General features: G+C 35.5%; 1 protein-coding gene across 9 annotated transcripts in view; it reads right to left on the minus strand.

Annotated features, from left to right (window-relative positions):
- The window catches only part of LOC131800399 (phosphatidylinositol 3-kinase 2-like), a 30,149-nt gene extending 15,969 nt beyond the window's left edge, over positions 1-14,180 (minus strand). For 2 of the 9 annotated variants that reach the window (XM_059128954.1, XM_059128946.1), the window contains exons 1-2: positions 13,806-14,180; positions 2,485-2,904 (exon numbers count right to left, since the gene is read on the minus strand). In XM_059128954.1, coding sequence (XP_058984937.1) covers positions 2,485-2,680 — 196 coding nt within the window. In that variant the 5' untranslated portion in view covers positions 2,681-2,904; positions 13,806-14,180. Of the gene's footprint in view, positions 1-2,484; positions 2,905-13,697 lie in introns of all 9 variants that reach the window. The other 7 variants (XM_059128945.1, XM_059128948.1, XM_059128951.1 and 4 more) reach the window with 5 other exon arrangements.
- Positions 14,181-19,900: the final 5,720 nt, after the last annotated feature.

Here is a 19,900-nt window from a genome sequence, read left to right on the forward strand (position 1 = left end):
ATCTTTTTTTGAAAATTTTCAAAAATTTGTGGAAGAGAGAGGAACTTGTTCCGTCTTTTCGATGCACCAAACGTGTAATATTAGCCTAAATGGGATGGAATTTAGCACTTACGACCAAATTGAGTCGAGAAACAGGTACGCCAAATTTGGTGAAAATCGGTTCAGATATAGCTATAGCTCCCATATATATTGTTAATCCGATTTGTTATTTTTGTCCTCCGCAACCGTAATATGCACTCTATAACAACGATATTTGGAGAAATATATTAAATACAGCACAGAAATATATGTCCCAAATATTATCAAGATCGGTTCAGATTTGAATATAGCTCCCATATATATCTTCGTCCGGTTTGCCATTTTTTGTGCACCGAACATGTAATATCGGCTCAAATGGGATGAAATTTGGCACTTGCGACCAAATTGAGCCTAGAAAAAAGTGTGTCAAATTTGGTGAAAATCGGTTCAGATATAGCTATAGCTCCCATACATATTGTTAATCCGATTTGTTATTTTTGTCCTCCGCAGCCCTAATATGCACTCTTTAACAAAGATATTCGGGGAAATATACCAAATAGAGCTCAGAAATATCTTTGCCAAATTTTATCGAGATCGGTTTAGTTTTGGATATAGCTCCCATATATATCTTCGTCCGATTTGCCTTTTATTGTGCAAAGAACGTGTAATATAAGCCCAAATGGGATGAAATTTGGCACTTGCGACCAAATTGAGCCTAGAAAAAAGTGTGTCAAATTTGGTGAAAATCGGTTCAGATATAGCTATAGCTCCCATATATATTCCTCATCCGACTTGTTATTTTTGTCCTCCGCAGCCGTAATGTGCACTCTGTAACAATGATATTGGGGGAAATATATCAAATAAAGCACAGAAATACCTTTGCCAAATTTTATCAAGATCGGTTTAGATTTGGATATAGCTCCCATATATATATCTTCGTCCGATTTACATATTATTGCGCTCCAAACTTGTAATATTAGTCCAAATGGCATGAAATTTGGCACTTACGACCAAATTGAGCCTAGAAACAGGTATGTCAAATTTGGTGAAAATCGGATCAGAATTGGATATAGCTCCCATATATATTTTTCATCCGATTTGTTATTTTTGTCCTCCGCAGTCGTAATATGCACTCTGTAAGCACGATATTTGGGGAAATATATCAAAAACAGCTAAGAAATACGTTCGCTAAATTTTATCGAGATCGATTCAGATTTGGATATAGCACCATATATATATATACCTTCGTCCGGTTTGCCATTTATTGTGCACCGAACGTGTAATATCGGCTCAAATGGGATGGAATTTGGCACTTACGACAAAATTGAGCCTAGAAACAGATATACCAAATTTGGTGAAAATCGGTTCAGATATGGCTATAGCTCCTATATACATATATTGTTCTTCCGATTTGTTTTTTTTTTTTTTTGTCCTCCGCAGCCGTTATATGCACTCCGTAACAACGATATTTGGGGAAGTATATCATATATAGCTCAGAAATACCTCTGCCAAATTTTATTGAGATCGGTTCAGATTTGGATATAGCTCCCATGTATCTGTATCTTCCTCCGATTTGCCTTTTATTGTGCACCGAACTTGTAATATTTGCCCAAATTGCATGGTATTTGGCACTAACGACCAAATTGAGCCTAGAAATAAGTATGTCAAATTTGGTGAAAATCGGTCCAGGTTCGGATATAGCTCCCATACATATATCTTCATCCGATTTACATATTATTGCGCACCAAACTTGTAATATTAGTCCAAAAGGCATGGAATTTGGCACTTACGACCAAATTGAGCATAGAAACAGGTATGCCAAATTTGGTGAAAATCCGCTCTCCCATATATCATCTTTTAGAATTTCTTTACTGGTTTTAGATCTAGTTTCGTGATATTCTGCAGAAAAGAACAAAGGAGCGTGGGGCCAAAATCGAACTTAGTCAACCTAATACTCCTTTGTTTCTCTACGAAGAAGCCAGCCGATGACTTTTTCAAAAATCCAAAATTTTAGAATTTTAAATATTTTCCAAAGTTTTTGTTTTCAAGAATTTTTATTTGAAACTGTACTATGTTTAAATTCAACATCTGCAACCAAAAGTCGAATTACTTCCTCTCTAAGTTTCTCTATTTTTGATTTCCTTGCAAAATGTAACCTTAGTGACTCAATTAGTAACCCATACCAAATGACCACTTTCCTCTCAAAGCGAGTAGTATTTATTTTAGTAATTTATGAAGAGATTCATTTTTTGGTGTTTTAGTAGTGGTATGTGTGTATGAGTGTGATTTATTTGTAATGAAAGACAGACATCAAGAGTATGAATGTATGTGTGTGTGTGTATGTGATATGCCTTTAATTTTCATTAACTGTTTTTTTTTTGTATTTGTTTGTTGTTGGTGTGAATGAATGACTGAGTGAGTGAGTGATTTTTTTTTTGTTTGTTTGGTTTTCGGGTGAGCGCCTACCTTCGCCCACATCATAACCCGGCCGATTCGGTGAGAAAAACAGATGTGTCCTGTAGTGTATGTCGTCGGACTGCGATGTGAGACCCATGTCACGCGAGCGTTTAGTACGATTTGCTTTCGTTTGTAATTTACTACCGCCACCACCGCTCTTGCCGCTGGCACCCTCACGAAAATTCTTGCGAAACATTAAATTCATTTTGAGTTGTTGTTATTTGTGTTTTATTGAATTTATTGTGTTTGGGTTTTTATTTGTTGTTGTTGTAGTTTATTTTGTTTGTTTTTTGGGGAGGTTTCAAAGATTTTGAGATTTCGTTAAGCAACAACAAATGGATGCAATCAATGAATGGTTGTTCGTTGTTTAGGGTCTTCTGACTTTGATGAATGTCTCAATTTTTGTAACGAGACCCAGGTCTGAGGTGGCTACGTTTGGTGTAAACGATATATGTATGTAGGATTTGTTGTAATGTTAGAGGGCTGTATGTATGTGAGGGTGTGTGTGTGTTTTGTGTGGGGTAAGTGTAGAACAAGTTCATTTGACCAGTTTAGCAGTTGGGCTGCCCCAAAAATTTCCCAGTGAAGAGATTTTTTTGCGAAATGTGGGGTATTTGAAAAAAATCGGATATTTTGTAATAAAAATTATTTAATTGACTGGTTTCCTAAAAGGGGACCAGTGACAAGATTTAAATCGAATGATACTCCTTTTTTTTTGAGGGAACTATAGTACCTCTATCCATGATGGGGAATTTTATGGGATTTTTTCAAGGATAATATGATCTGTTCCAGAACTGCACCGAAGCCAAAAAATTTGCATTTGAAAAAAAAATTAACATTCAAATCTTGTTCTTTGGATGGGAATATATTTTTTAACTATTGTGAGAGACATTATTTTTATACAAGAATTTGAGGAAAAAAATATTCTCTGAGATACTCTAAGTTCTCTCATGAGCGAAAATTGTAATTTCTAAAAATTTACATTTTGTGATATTCAATACCTTATTAGTCCAGACCCTAACTTCATTTTATCAAATTTTTGAATCAAACTTGAACGCATTTGTTCACTGGGTTATCATAAGGTGCTTTTCTTTTTATTGCTGTAAAATATTTCTTGTTTTTTTTTTTTTTTTTTTTTTTTTTTTTTTTGGATAGAAAATTTCCCTTACATTTTGTTGTAACATGCAACAGTTTTGTTGTGGTTTTTTGTATTTCAAATTAGTTTTCCCTCCGGCCCTTTTGTAAGTCATTTAAAACACTTAAGTAGCAGTATTTCGTTTTCTTTTTTTTTTTTGGTTACCGGAAACCGGAAATGATTAATATCCGCTGTGAGCGCGCCCATTTGTAGTTAACTTGCCATTACAGGACATTAGACTTTGCCGTTATAAGTTTTTGTCTTCTTTGTAAAATAACTTTCATTCCTTAATCCTTGGTTGAGTAATTAGGGTCTTTGGTGGCATTTTTTGAGTGATTAGTTCAATTTATTAATTTATGAATATAAAAGAGGCAAAGGGGAGGGGGAAGGAGATGACTGGGCCATCAATTGAAATATTTCCAACGGCTAGTTGAGCTGAAAATGCAAATTATGTTGAGGAATTTCTTTGACATAGATTCTAAAGAATAAAAAAAGAAGATCCTTTAAAGAAGATTGTGAGATATAAATGGCTATTTTTAGCCATTTTTCTAAGGATAGCGATTTTTGTACCCTCAGTCATATGGCTAGAGGCTATATATCATTTGATACGACCAAAACGTGCCTCATCGAAATAAGGGTTTTAGATCCTTGGTCTCTTTGAACCAAATCTGTTTTAGGACTTTTGAAGTCGATCTAGCGATGTTCGTCCGTCTATCTGTCTGGCTGGCCGGTTGGTGCTCACGATAATTCTCGAAGGGATTATACAATTTGATCCAAACTTGGTATATCGCAATATTATTGTCAAACTTAGATCGAGTTCGGATACGGGTAATATCGGAGCACTTCTTCTGGTACCTCCCCCACAAAATGTCTACATTTTCAAAGAAAACTATTTACTGCACAGATAGAGAAGGGGTTATCCGATTTTGCTCCAACTTTGCAAATCCTATTATTTACATCAATGCTAAGTCAGGTGCGAAAATGGACGATATCGATCCACTCCATTCAGTACTTCCCCCACAAAGGGTCAAAATTTTGAATAATTATAACTCTTATAAAATATGGTGTGAGTGTCCGATTGTCTTTAAATTACACACATCACAATATTTTTATTAACCCAAAGTCTGGTATGTAGATGGGAATTATCGGTCCACTTCTTCTGGTACCACCCCCACAAAGGGTCAAAATTTTGAATATTCATGAAATTCATTAAACACGAAATTAACATCCGATTCCATTCAGAACTGGTACATCTCAATATTTCTATCAACACAAGATTTGTTAAAAAAATGGCAAAGATCGGACCATTCCTTCGGGTACCTCCCCCACAAAGGGTCAAAATTTGGAATAACCAAAACGATCATAAAATCCGAAATAAGCATCCGCATCTCTTCATATTTCACACATTTCACTATTTCCTTCAACACAAAATCTGCTGTGAAGATAGGATAAATCGGTCCACTCCTTCTGGAACCTTCCCCACAAAGGGCCAAACTTTTGGATAATCGTTAAGCTCATAAAATACGAAATTAACATTCGATTCCATTCAGACTTGGCATATCTCAATATTTCCATCAACACAAGATCTGCTATAAAGATGGTAGAGATCGGACCATTCCTTCTGGTACCTCCCACACGAAGGGTCAAATTTTGGAATAACCAAAACGAGCATAAAATCCGAAATAAGCATCCGCTTCTCTTCATATTCCGCACATCCCATTATTTCTGCCAACACAAGATCTGCTGTGAAGATAGAATATATTGGTGAACTCCTTCTGGTACCTCCCCCACAAAGGGTCAAAATTTTATAATATTTATGAAGCTCAAAAAACACGAAATTAACCTCCGATTCCATTCAGACTTGACATATCATAATATTTCCATCAGAACAAGATCTGTTATAAAGATGGTAGGGACCGGACCATTCCTTCTGGTACCTTCCCCCCAAAGGGTCAACGTTTTGAATAACAAAAACGATTATAAAATCCCAAATAAGCATCCTGTTCTCTTCAAATTACACACATCACAATATTTTTACTAAACCAAGGTCTGGTATGAAGATGGAATATTTCGGTCTACCACTTCTGGTACCTCTCCCACAAAGGGTAAAAATTTGGAATAACCAAAACGATCATAAAATCCGAGATAAGCATTCGCTTCTCTTCATATTCGGCACATCACATTATTTTAATTTACCCAAGATCTTCTGTGTAGATAGGATATATCGGCCCACTCTTTCTGGTACCTCCCCCACAAAGGATAAACATTTTGAATATTCATGAAGCTCATAAAACGAGAAATTAACATCCAATTCCATTCAGACTTCGTACATCTCAATATTTTTTAACTACATTCTCCGATGACTCAGCTTATATAAAATGCGTAATCTGTTTGCTCAAATTTCTCCCCAATCTCAAAATAGGTCCCATTAAATACCCAATGTTCACACGACAAAAGAAGGAATTAAAGTTTCGAAAAAGGTTATGGTAATTGCTTATGGGATTTAAGTACTAGTATACACCAATAAAACACATACTTCACACACACACACACACACTCACACATCTAAAACCTATTTAAATACAAAAACGGAACTTTGTTGGTTATGACTCCAACTAACAACAAACAAACCAATAGAGAGGGAGAGAGAGGCAGGAGAAAGCAAATGTGAGAATTTGTTTTATTTTATAGTTGGCCAAAAATAACAAGAAAATTGTTCCGGTTATTTACATTAATGGCCTTATAATAACCATAAACATATTTGTTGTTCGAACAAATAATACATGCCATCAAATGGTATTACCATAAATTAGAAGAAACTTCGCCAGGAAGGTAGGTATGTAGGTTTGGATGGAGGTCCATAAAAGTCAACGACTTTTAAGGAAAACTAGTTTGTTTTCCTTTTTTTGTTTGAATTTCTTGGTGACACGCAAAGCTTATTAGCATGTCCCCCTAATCTCTCTCCCTCTCTCTCCCTCTCTTTCTCTCTGCCAATAACGGTTGACAAGTAAAATCTCTTGTATTTGAAGTTCATGGTACAAACAGAGATTCTCTCTCATTCCCCTAAATTGTTTGAGGATAATTGGTATTGTAGAATTTGCCACACGCAGCCAAGTGTGTGTGTGTGTGTGTGTTTGTCTCTGAGAGCGCAAGAGAGGGCAGTTGGGTGGGAGTTAACGAGAGATTGAATAATCATTAAACACACTTATATAAATATTTTAACACAACATTAATTCAAGACCAAATCAAATTGGCTCCTATCCAAATTGAATTGTCGCTTGTCCTTGGTCGGATTTGTGTGATGTGAATTGAATGGCATGGAATGTGGAATAGGCCTAATGCATGGAGGAGGCAGCATTTCAAGAGCTTGGCTATGGAGGCTATGGACTTGTTTTTCAATCAGAAAGCAATTTGTTTTGCATGAATTGAAAATGACATTTTATTATGGAAACTATAATGAATTTTTTGTAATAAGATAACGAAGGAGCAAATGGGAGAGGGGGAGAAGGGAGGGGAAGGGATGAACAATTCGGGAAACTGCTGCCATTTATTGGCAATGAAATTTGATGAGCCCTAAATTAAATAGATTTAAGTAATGAATGTGAATATTTTTTGGGATGCTATTTTTAGAAGGCTCGGAATGGGGTCAAAGGATAACTTTTTTGAAAAAAAAAAAAAAAACGGTGATTTGATGAAGACGTCAATTAATTTATAGAAATTTTGAGTTACAAATGAATGAAAGAATGAAATGTCTCACTCCCATAAATATCTCTGTAAGGTTCAATTTCTCTCTTTCTCCCTTTTTATACCCACAGCCATATGGCTAGCGAGGGTATATATTATTTGATACGGCCAAAACGTGCCTCATCGAAATAATGGTTTTAGACCCTAGGTCTCTCTGGACTAAATCGATATAGCGATATCCGTTCGACTTTCTGTCTGTTTGGCGATAACTCTAGAAGGAAGTATTCGATTTCATCCAAACTTGGTACATCGTAATATTATTGTCAAACTTAGATCGAGTTCGAAGATGGGCAATATCGGTCCAGCCCTTCTTGTAGCTCCCCCATAAAAGGTAGAAATTTTCAGAAAAACTATTTTATTGCACAAAAAGGGAAAGCATAATCCGATTTTGCTCAAACTTTGCAAATCAAAATATTTGTGACCGTGCTAGGTCAGGTGCGAAATTGGACAATATTGGTCCACTCCAAAAGGTACCTGCCCAACAAAGGGTCAAAATTTTGAATTATTATAACTCTTATAAAAAGTGATGTAAGAGTCCGATTGTCTTAAAATTATACACATCCTAATATTTTTATTAACCCAAGGTCTGGTGTGAAGATGGGCAATATCGATCCACTCCTTCTGGTACCTCCCCCCCAAAAGGTCGAAATTTTCAAAAAACATATTTTCTGCACAGAAAGAGAAACGATAATCCGAATTTGCTCCAACTTTGCAAATCCTAATATTTGTGTCAGTGCTAGGTCAGGTACGAAAATGGACAATATCGGTACACTCCATCAAGTACCACCCCCACAAATGGTAAACATTTTGAATAATTATAACCCTTATAAAATGTGATGTAAAAGACCGATCGTCTTCAAATCGCACACATCCCAATATTTTTATTAATCCAAGGTCTCGTGCCAAGGTAAAATACATCGGTCCACTCCATCTGGTACATCCCCCACAAAAGGTCGAAATTTTCAAAAAATATATTTTGTGCACAGAAAGAGGAACGATAATCCGATTTTGCCCCAACTATGCAAATCCTAATATTTGAGTCAGTGCTAGGTCAGGTGCGAAAATGGACAATATCGGTCCACTCCTTCTGGTATCTCCCCCACAAAAGGTCGAAATTTTGAATATGTATGAAGCTCGTAAAACACGAAATTAACATCCGATTCCATTCAGACTTGGTATATCTCAATATTTCTATCAACACAAGATATTTTATGAAGATGGTAGAGATCTTCTGGTACCTCCCCCACAAAGGGTCCAAGTTTTGAATAACCAAAACGATTAAAAAATCCGAAATAAGCATCCGGTTCTCTTCAAATTTCACACATCCTATTATTTCTTCTTACACAAGGTCTTCTGTGAAGATGGAATATATCGGTCCACTCCTTTTGGTACCTCCCCCACAAAGGGTAAAAATTTTGAATATCCATGGAGCTCATAAAACGCGAAATTAACATCCGATTCCATTCAGACTTGGTGCATCCCAATATTTGCAATAGAATATTTCAGTGTGCTACATCTGGTACCCCAGGCAAATTTCCACATATCTCATATAAAGTGTAGGAAGTAGACGATATAGTCCAACTATGGCACTTTGTTATATTTATATCAGATTTAGGTCAGATACGACTTGGACAATATTGACCAACTGCTTCGGAACCTCCCACATAAAAGGTCCATAGTTAGAATAATCATAACTCAGGGCATTGGGTATACATCTGTCGGCAAATCCGACTGATACTATTAAACGTGTTATTTATGAAGATGTGGATTCTTCAGGATTTTTTTGAACCAGAAACATGGGCCCCATCAAGAACAGTGACATTTTATTTCTCCCAGCCATAAATATTTCTAGATAAAATCTAGTTTTCTCCTCACTCTCTCTCTATATATATCTATATATCTCTTTTTAAGAGACTTTCCTAAAGAGAGGAGAGTTTGACCCCTGCATAACGGCTACTATAAATAAAATAGTTTCTCATTCGACCCACCCCAATATACCATTCATCTGCTGACCCAAATCTAAATTTGAAATCTCAAGTATCCTCTTGATTAATTGATAAAAGCCAAATCTCTTATAACCATAATTATCTCAAAATATTTTCATCTTGTTGTGTCATTTCATTGTCTGCGAGAGAGAGAGGGAGAACACAGAAGAGACCGAAGAGTGGAATGCCTGCAATAGATGATCAACAAGTTTGTTCCCTCGTTGTGGTCTTTTTCCATTCTCCTTTTTTGGCGCTTGATTGGCTGGCTAGTTGATATTGTTGTTTTTGCTGTCAACTAAATTACAATGTGTAAATAGAGAAGAAGAAGGGGTATATTTGGGCCAAACATTTGAAGGTGGCGTAGTTTACTTGTTTTGCATGGCAAATTTGTTTGGATATTTGGCATCCGAACTAAACAACTAAAACAAAAGCTATTATCCAATGACTATACGGTTGGTAATCGGTGATTTATGGTTTGCTTGACTTCATTAGACTTAATGTCACATAACAAAGTCTAACAGAAAAAAATGCAAAACAAAAAACAACAAAGCGTGAAGATTTTAAAATAGATATTTTTAATTGTTGTTTGTTCCTAGACGAAAAACGCACAATGGGAGAATTTTTTTAAGTGAAAACAAATTAAGTATTTATTTTATGAGAATTATTGTTAATCAAAATTTGAAACTTTTGTGGGCAGATACCAAAAGGAGTGGGGTGGATAAATTCCATATTTAGATATACCAAGTTTGGAAAGTGTGAGTTCTTTCACAGGTTATGAGAGATATAAGTATTGAAAATTGTGATCCTTTCTGAGGGATTTACCAGAAGGGGTAGCCTGATATATTCCATCTTAAAACCAGATCTTGTGTTAGTTGAAATATTGGGATGTATGAAGTTTGAAGAGAATCGGATACTTACTTCGAATTTTTCAAATGTTTTGCTTATTTAAAATTTGGACCCTTTGTGGGGGAGGTACCAGAAGGAAAAGATCGGAGTATCCCATCTTCACTCCAGATCTTGCCTTGGTAAAAATATAGGGAATTTGAAGTGAATCGGATGGTTATTTCACATTTAATGAGCGTTTTATTTATTCAAAATGTTGACCCTTTGTAGGGGAGGTACCAGAAGAAGTAAACCGATATCTACGATCTTTGCACCTGATCTTGCGTTGGTAAAAATATTAGGATGCGTGAAATTTGAAGAGAATCGGATGCTTATTTCGCATTTTGTGAGCGTTTTGTTTATTCAAAATGTTGACCCCTTTGTGGGGGAGGTTCCAGAAGTGGCGGGTTTATATATCCCATTTTCATACTAGACATAGAGTTGGTAGACATATTGGAATGTGAGAAATTTGAAGAGGATCTGAAGGTTATTTCGTATTTTGTGAGAGTTATATTTATTCAACATTTTGACCCCTTTATGGGGGAAGTACCAGAAGAAGTGGTCCGATTTATCCCATTTTTACACCAGATCCTGTGTTGATAGAAATATTGAGGTGTGTCAAGTTTGGTGAGAAACGAATGGTCATTTTTCATTTTGTAAGGCTTATAAATAATAAAAAATTTGACCCCTTTGTGGGGGAGGTACCATAAGGGGTCGGAGGATATATTTCATCTTTTTACCAGATCTTGTATTAGTAGAAATATTAGGATATGTGAAGTTTAGGAAGGAACAGAAGCTTATTTCACATTTTATGGGCGTTTTGATACAAAAAATTTTGACCCCTTTGTGGGGCAGGTATGAGAAATTCTGGGCTGATATGTTCCATTTTCAAACTAGACATAGAGTTTGTAAAATTATTGGAATGTTCAAAATTGGAAGAGAATCGGATGCTTATTTCAAATTTAATGAGCGTTTCGTTTATTTGAAATTATTGGCCCTTTAGGGGGAGGTACCAGAATAAGTGGTCCGATCTATCCCATCTTTACACTAGGTCTTGTGTTGGTAGAAATATTGGGGTGTGTCAAGTTTGATAAGAATTGAATGCTTATTTTGCATTTTATGAGGGCTATGAGTATTAAAAATTTTGACACCTTTTTGGGGGAGGTGCCAGAAGATATACTCTAATCCATTCCATCTTCATGCTAGGCAAAGAGCTGCTAAAAATACTGCGATTTGCGAAATTTAAAAACAATCAGACCCTAATTTCACATTTTTATTTATTCAAATTTTTGACCCTTTGTGGGGTAGGTACTTAATGGGGTGGTTCAATATTCTCTAATTTCGCACCTAACCTAGCACTGATACAAATTTGATTTATTCCCTCTGTAGTCTTGATTGTGCCAAGTTTAAATGAAATCGGATACTTTTTTCTCATTTTATACAAAATGTTGGCCCTTTGTGGGGGAGGTACTTGATGAAGTGGGCTGATTTTCGCGCCTAAACTAGAACTGATATAAATTTTAAGATTTGCAAAGTTTGCACAAAATTCGGTTAGTTTTTTTTAGTTTTATTTATTTATTTATTTTTTTTTCTTGAAAATGTTAACCTTTTGAGGAAGTTATTAGAAGGATTGGGCCAATATTACCCATGTTCGAACTCGATCCATATTTGATTATAATATTGTGTATACTCCCTTCGAGACTTATCGTGTGCGCAAACCAGACAAGCAGACGACTTCAAATGTCTTGAAACGGATTTGGTCCAATAGGACGACCTGGAGCCTAAAAGTGTTTTTTTCGATGGCCGTATAAAATGTATTATAATACAGAATATTCCAGATATAAAACATAAATAAAATCCGATATTCCTTAGATGAAATACCTAAAGTTATTCTAAATATTAAATTAATGTTAAATCTCAAAGATATTGACAAACTTCGAAATTCCTTAAAAAAATCTTTGAAAAAGTCCACAGATATTGCTTTGATAGTTCTTGAAAAAAAAATCGTAAAAGCCCTTCAGAAATTCTCTAAAAAGTTTTGAAATCCCAATTATAAAATTCTTTACAGAACCCACAAATGTGGATCTGAGAGTCCTCAAAAGTTCTGGGAAAAATCTTTGGAAAACTAAAAATTTTACTCTGAAAAAAAAAACGTTTTTACCAAATCCACAATTATAGCTCTTATTTGAATTTTGTTTATAATACCCCGGGAATAATTAAATTAATCCCCCAGCGCTAAGTCATTGCATATTTCGAAATTCCCCCATATTTTAAAAATGTCTTACAACATTCTTTCCCAAATTATTCTATTGAAACAAATTCGCAATCTCAGAGAACTACTTTTTTCCTATTAAAAATAAACACTTTGAGAATAAATCATTTCTTATTTGTTCCTTTTATTCTTTATTCGAAATTCTTCTGTGTTCCTTTTTATTTTCCACAAAAAAAAAATAAAGATCTCCCCACTTTTGCTCAAACTCATCCCACTGTGCTCTTGTGTCTTTATTTTGTTCACAAATAAAGCAGATATAACAAATTGCCGATAGCTCTATTGGACCAGCAAGACCATCGTCAACACATTGTAAATATTTGTCATTGTTTAGGGTGCGTGCACATCTGTGAGTGTGTGAGTGCGAGACTCTTTTTCCTCTTCTGTGGGGGTAAAAAGGTAGTAGCAGTGTTGTTGTTGATGAAACTTTTGTTGTCGAAAGAGCTGTAAATGAGCGCCGGCAATGTTAGAAAGGGGTCTATGTGTGCATATGCGTGTGTTTGTTCGAGACAGTTGTCCGAGAAAAACACTTTCATGATGTTGATGAGCAACAAAGAGCAACATAACAGAAAAAAGAAGAGAACTAAATTTTGATTTGTTTTTGTTGCTGTGTCTTTTTTTTTTGTCTTGTTTTGTTAATGAGTGAATGGCCAAGATTTGTTTTTATTTGTTTGTTGCATTTTTATTTGGGGTGTGTTGTTGCAATTTATATTTTTTTTCTTTTCTAAATTTTTGTTAAATTGTTGTTGTTGTTGCTGCTGCTGCTATATTTGTTTTGCCTAGACAATTCTGACGACAAAGCCCTTGACCTTGGATGTGCAACAACATTTGGACCATAGAATTTCAGCCATCAAGCCAAGTGCCCGACCGACCGACTGCCTATACGTGGACACACATATTTCCCTCTTGCTGTTGTTGTTGCTGGTCTCGTGTATAGAACAAAAACAAAGTGTTTAAAAATAGATTTGAACAGATGATGGTGATGATGCGTTTGATTTTTTCTTTTTTTGTTATAAAAAAACGGTAGTTTTTTTTTCTTCCAACACACAAAATATGCCACAAAAGTAAAGAAACGAAACCTCAGGTGCCTCCTTTGTGGAAATTCTGATTTTCCATGACTTGTGCATGTGTGTGTGTGTGAAATGATGCGTGGTGTTGGCTATGCAGACTATTATGAAGACACAAAAGAAACAAAACACAAGTTCACCGGTTTGGAACAGCTGTTATTCATTGGAACTCTTCGTTTTTTTGTTTTTGCGTTTCACACAACCCCCACCCACACTTCCCAACTTCCCCGCTCACAATTCATACATACAGAGTAGTAGTAATTCATAGAGTTTTACGTTTTGTAACGGTTCACAATGGAGGGGTAAAACGCGTGTTTTATGAATTTCGGGGTTTAAAGCAATTTTTTATTTTATTTTGATATTCACTTTATTTATGACTTTCGATTTTCTTGAAATTGGTTATTTATTTATTTTTATTCCATGGAAAAATAAACTTTTCACGCACATAAGTATGTATATTTTCGTACAGAACATACAAACACACAAATATATATTTTTATAATTTTATTTTTTTTTTTTTTTGCTTTTCTAATGTCAATGTTTTCCGTTCGTTCGATCGATCGCGTTTCTGTCTTGGACCTCTTTCTGCGGTTTGCGCATCTAGACCTCTAAAATTTGACTGATCCGCTTATCGTGGCAATTGGCAAAATTCTAAGAGAAATTGAGAAAATTGTCAACCGCAAAGAAAAAATGACAATTTAGTGTTGTTGCCGCTTCTTGCTTCTTATGTGGATCAGGGATGGAAAAGTCAGAGCGAGGTACAATTTTTTTCAATGACAACAATTGACAATTTATGTGTCTCTCTATAGAGGATATACATCATTTGATAAGGTTTAAACATTCCTCATCGAAATAATGGTTTAAGACCCCAGAGGTCTCTTCGGACGAAATTAGTTTAAAGACATTTAGAGTCAATTTGGGGTGGCTGGTGCCTCAGACAACTCTAGAAGAAAGTACTTGATTCTGTCCAAATTTAGTACATCGTTATATTATTTGGGGTGTCTGTTCGTCCGTCGGTCTGGCTGGTGCCTAAGACAACTCTGGAAGGGAGTACTCGATTTTGTCTACATTTGGTACATCGTAATATTATTATCAGACTTAGGTCGAGTTTGGAGATGGACAATATCGATCCACTCCTTCTGATACCTCTCCTACAAAAGGTCGAAACTATCAAATAAAATAATTTATCTCATAAAGCACGAGAGGATCATCCAATTTTCTTTAAATTTTGCAAATCCTAATATTTGTATCAATGCTACTTCAGGTATGAAAATGAAAAAAATCGTCCAACTGCTTCTGGTACCTCCCCCACAAAGGGTTAACAATTTGAATAATCATAACCCTCGCAAAAAGCAAAATAAGCATTCGATTCTTTTCAAACTTGGTACATCGTAATATTTCTATTAACAGAAGATCTGGTGTGAAGATGGGTTAGATCGGACCACCTATTATGGTATTTCCCTCACAAGGGGTCGAAGTTTCGAATAACCAAAAAGGCTCCAAAAATACGAAATAAGCTTTCAATTCTTTTCAAACTTCACAAGTCTCAATATTTTTACCAACTTTATATCTGGTGTGGAAATGGAATAAAAAAGTTCACTTCTCCTAATACATCCCCCACAAAGGGTCAGAATTTCGAATAATCAAAAAGGCTCATAAAATACGAAATATGCTTTCAATTTTTTTCACACTCCGCACATCCAAATATTTCTACCAGCACAATATTTGGTGTGAAGATGGGATAGATTGGACAACTCATTCTGGCACCTCCCTCACAAAGGATCGAAATTTCGAATAATCAAAACGGCTCATAAATTATGAAATAAGCTTTCGATTCTTTTCAAACTTCACACGTGCCAATATTTTTACCAACTCTATATCTGATGTGAAAATGGAATATAACCGATCATTGCTTCTGTTAACTCCCCCACAAAGGGTGAAAATTTTGAATAGTCAGCATTTTGAGTATCCAAAACCATCACAAAAGGCGAAATAAACATATATACATCAGAGTTTGTTAAGATGTGAAAGGGAATATATTTCCCTACCTCTTCGTAAACCACTCCCCCCCCCCACTAAGGGTCAACATTTAAAAAAAAATAATGCAAATCATCATTTAGGCAATTAGTTCTAATTCTATGCAATTTTATCTATCTTCTTGTTTTGCAGCTAATTTTTTTCTACAGAAAAACATATTTGAGTTTCATATGAAAACTCTATTTAACTCGATTTAATAGAAAATATCAATTCACCAAAGTTTTTCCAATAGAAAATCAAAGTTCTGCAAAATATCCCTGTTGTATGGGCACCCCCCCCCCCCTGACGTATACGTGTTTTGAAATATTTGTTTTAATATAAATCATACGTAAGGTAATGTTAAAAATATTAACAACGCCTAAAAGTATGCTATGAAATGAAAACACAAAATATAATTCTTTTCTCTTTACAACAGGGCCCGGCAAACGCAGCCCCACGTTACTTCAATGAGCGTAATTCTCTCCACACTCAAAATTGAGACCCATTGAAAAAACATGTAAATAGAGAGTAAAGATTGGGAAGATTTTGAAAATGTAAACTGAAAATTTTTCAATAGAAACAAACGTAAAAAGGGATTTTGTATATATATTTTTTTTACTTCCATATAAAAAGTTTATAATTTAATAATTTAATTTAATTTATAATTAAAATTTATAGAAATGGTCCCAGCAATATCGCTACTATGGCAAAACTAGAAGTATTGAAAACCTATTTCTGCTGTATTCTCCAAACAACTATTTCCAAAGTTTCTTTCACCTCAAAATTATTTACTCCTTTATACATTCCAAAACCTTTCTCGTTAATCCTTAAAAAAATTAATATTATTATTTTTTTTTTTCAATTTCCAGTCATAACAAAGACCCCTTTAAATTACCAAATAAAACCAATCAACAATTAATAAGAGAATGGGAACTAAACTCTTTCTTTCCCTCAAATGAATATCAATGCCCACTCTTAACACCGTTAAGAGATGAACTGAGCACAAAAGCAAAATAATAAATGTCTCTCTTTTTGCACTTGACCCTAATTAAGAGTTTGTTTACTTTTGAGCATGAATGACATTTCGGTGCTTTTTCGCCACATGTCGGCAATTGGGTGTCTCTGCTCTCTCTCTCTCTCTCTCTTCTCCTTAATGTCCCCTCCCAATCCTTTTTTCGCGTAACTAAATTTAGCACATTTAATGATGTTGTCGTCATCTCAAGTGTGAAGGGGGTTATGTGTGTGTGAGTATGAATGTGTGTAAGTGTGTTGCATGTAGTTGCGGGAATGAAACTGCTGTCACCGTGTTTTAAGTTCTTTTTTCTCTATTCAGCTCCCATTGTCTAAAGCTTCGTTTAGAGAGTGGAGAGTCACACAAACACCGAAATTTAAATGGGGTGCATGTTATGCATATTGGTTGGTACGAAATGCATATGTGTGCGGGTGTTTTTGGTGTTATTCGCAATGCATCCATGTAAAGGTGTTTATGTGTGTGTGTAGAAACACGTAATTGTAGCTATCGCATAATGTTTTCAATTCGTTGAACAGACTAACAACGTTACCACCACCTGGTTGATTGCTGCCAGCCACATCCTTTTTTCGTTATTGCTCTTGTGGCGAAAAAAAACTCAGAGAACAGAATATGGTGACGTAGCTAAAAATAGTCTATGTGGGACAGGCAACAAGGTACAGTGACTCATAGGAGGTTAAAATAATTAATTTACTGGAATTTGAAGAGGGGAAACTCAAGGCAAAGATGTTCTGTAATTCGGGAGGAATTTTTAAGAGCAATAATTTTCAAGGGTAAGAGCTGAGTTCCGCATCGTTTTTATGTTGAAAAAATCATGTCATCCTTCAGTTTTCAATTCAATTCAAATTTGTTGGGTATTTAACACGTGTATGGACAATTTAGCGTTTTTATACCCTCCACCATTCTATGGAGGATATATTAACTTTGTCATTCCGTTTGTAACTCCTCGAAATACTCATGTCAGACCCAACAAAGTATATTTATATATTCAGGATCAGCGTTAAATTCTAAGTCGATTTAGCGACGTCTGTCTGTCTGTTCTCATCACGCAATCTTTGAAACGAATTGAGAAAGTAGGTTAAAATTTTGCACACACGTGTATTTCGCCAGTAGGCAGGTTAAGTTCGTAAATGGGCCATCTCGGTCAACGTTTTCATATATGCCCCATACAACGGTACCTCCCAATATTCGGTATTTTGACTATTTTACCGATATTATTTACCGGAATTGTTTCAAATTTCGTAGTTGAAGTTCGCAATGGATGCTACAATCTATGACAAAAAATTTCGTCTGCAGGTCCACGTCTACGTATAGTCCCCATATAAAGATACCTCACTATAGTCGGTATTTTGATGATTTTAGCGACACTTATTACCGGAATCGTTTCAAATCTCGTATTTGAAGTTCGTAATGGATACTACAGCCTATGACAGAAAATTGCCATGGAGAAGGAAACGAGATAACCCCTAAGATACTTTTGAGGATCATCATAGAATTACTTTCTGAGTCGACTTATGCGTGTCAGTACGTCCGTCCGTCTGTCCATGTATTTTTGTGAACAAAAATGCAGGTCGCATTTATTATCAGATTGAGATGAAATTTTCTATACAACACTTGTTTGGCCCAAGGACGAACCCTATTGAAGTTGGTGAGAATCGGTTCAGATTTAGATATAGCTCCCATATATATAGCTTCAACCGATTTCGGGTTAATTGTGCACCAAATGACCAATATCAGTCCAAATGACCTACATTTTGGCACAACCAAAGTCTAGAAGTAAGTACATAAATTTTGAGAAAATCGGTTCAGATATAGCTATAGTTCCCCATATATGTTTCGTCTGATTTGGGGTAATATGTCCCCCACAAGAATGATATTTGATACTGGATATCAGATACAGCCCAGAAATACCTCTACAAAATTATATCAAGATCGGTTCAGATTTGAATTTAGCTCCCATATATATCTTCAACCGATTTCGGGTTGATTGCGCACCAAAAGACCTTAATTTTGGCACATCCAACCGAATTTAGTCTAGAAGCAAAATTTATGAAAATCGGTTCAGATATAGCTATAGCTCCCATATATATGTTTCATCCGAATTGGTGTTTAAGTCCCTCACATTATTAATAAGCATCCCACAAGAATGATATTTGGTACCAGGTATCTTATAGAGTCCCGAAATGCCTTTGCCCTATTAAAAAATATGTAGGGTATCATATAGTCTGCCCATCTCAACATTTCTTCCACTGAAAATCTCAATTCAGCTAAATTTCTTCTTCAGAAAATTTCTTGGGATTTCCTCCGAGGGTAGGTTGTTGGACAAGATTTCTTATCGCCAGAAAGAAGAACACTTGTTACAACATTCACTATTGTCTCGTCCGGTTGATTTCAGACCTCGAGGATCCTTGAAATATAAGGGATTTGAATTTGTCCCAATCTGTCCTTTTTTGGGTTCCTATAACATTTTTATCTGACACCGCATTTTGTCACCTGAAAGAATATCATATTGTGGTCTGAGAAACAGATACCTCCTAATTGTCAATAGCAGAGTCGTCCATATAGGAGAGGGTGATGTCAATGACCAGCCTTCTTTTTTGAAATGTCGGGCCTTATTACATATTCAGCATCTCCTCGGCCTCTAAAGAAGTCCTCACCTGCCTCGTCTTCAACACACTGCATCTCTATTTCCGAACGTTCATAAATCTCTTTCAGCAAGGTTTTTTTTTTTATAGAAAACCGAAAATCAGCTATGTTTTCTTACGGAAAACTCATCGGAAAATTGCCTAAAAAAACACTTATTTTCAGCGATATTTTTCCATTAAAAAAAATAAATTCAAAATATTTAAAATTTCAATTTTCTGCAACGTCCTTTCAATCGGATAAAATGTACACACAGACATACATACAAATATATGCATATATGTACGTATGCATGGGGCCTACAATAAGTGTCATGTGTGTAACGAAAAACACACAAAAATATGTTGTAAAGCCATTAGAGAAGTACGAACATGCAAAACACAGCGGCTTCGAACAGCGGCAACATTTGTGTACTGGCATTGGTGGCGGTGTTGGCATGTTCACATAGCATTTCCTGTGTATAAATATTCAACGACGACAACAACAACAAAGCACTTAAACAAAATATTTGCAATATTTTTTTGGTTTTTGGGTGTGTTATTGTCTATTGCAACCATCTGTGAGTGCGGCTTCGCATCTTTTCATTTTGGCGTTCAACGTTGGTATCTTGCGGATGGTTGCATTCCGCTGCGTTGCCAATTGCCACCACCAATT

This window comes from Musca domestica, unplaced genomic scaffold (genome assembly GCF_030504385.1).
Source record: "Musca domestica strain aabys unplaced genomic scaffold, Musca_domestica.polishedcontigs.V.1.1 58, whole genome shotgun sequence".
NCBI classification, from domain to species: domain Eukaryota; kingdom Metazoa; phylum Arthropoda; class Insecta; order Diptera; family Muscidae; genus Musca; species Musca domestica.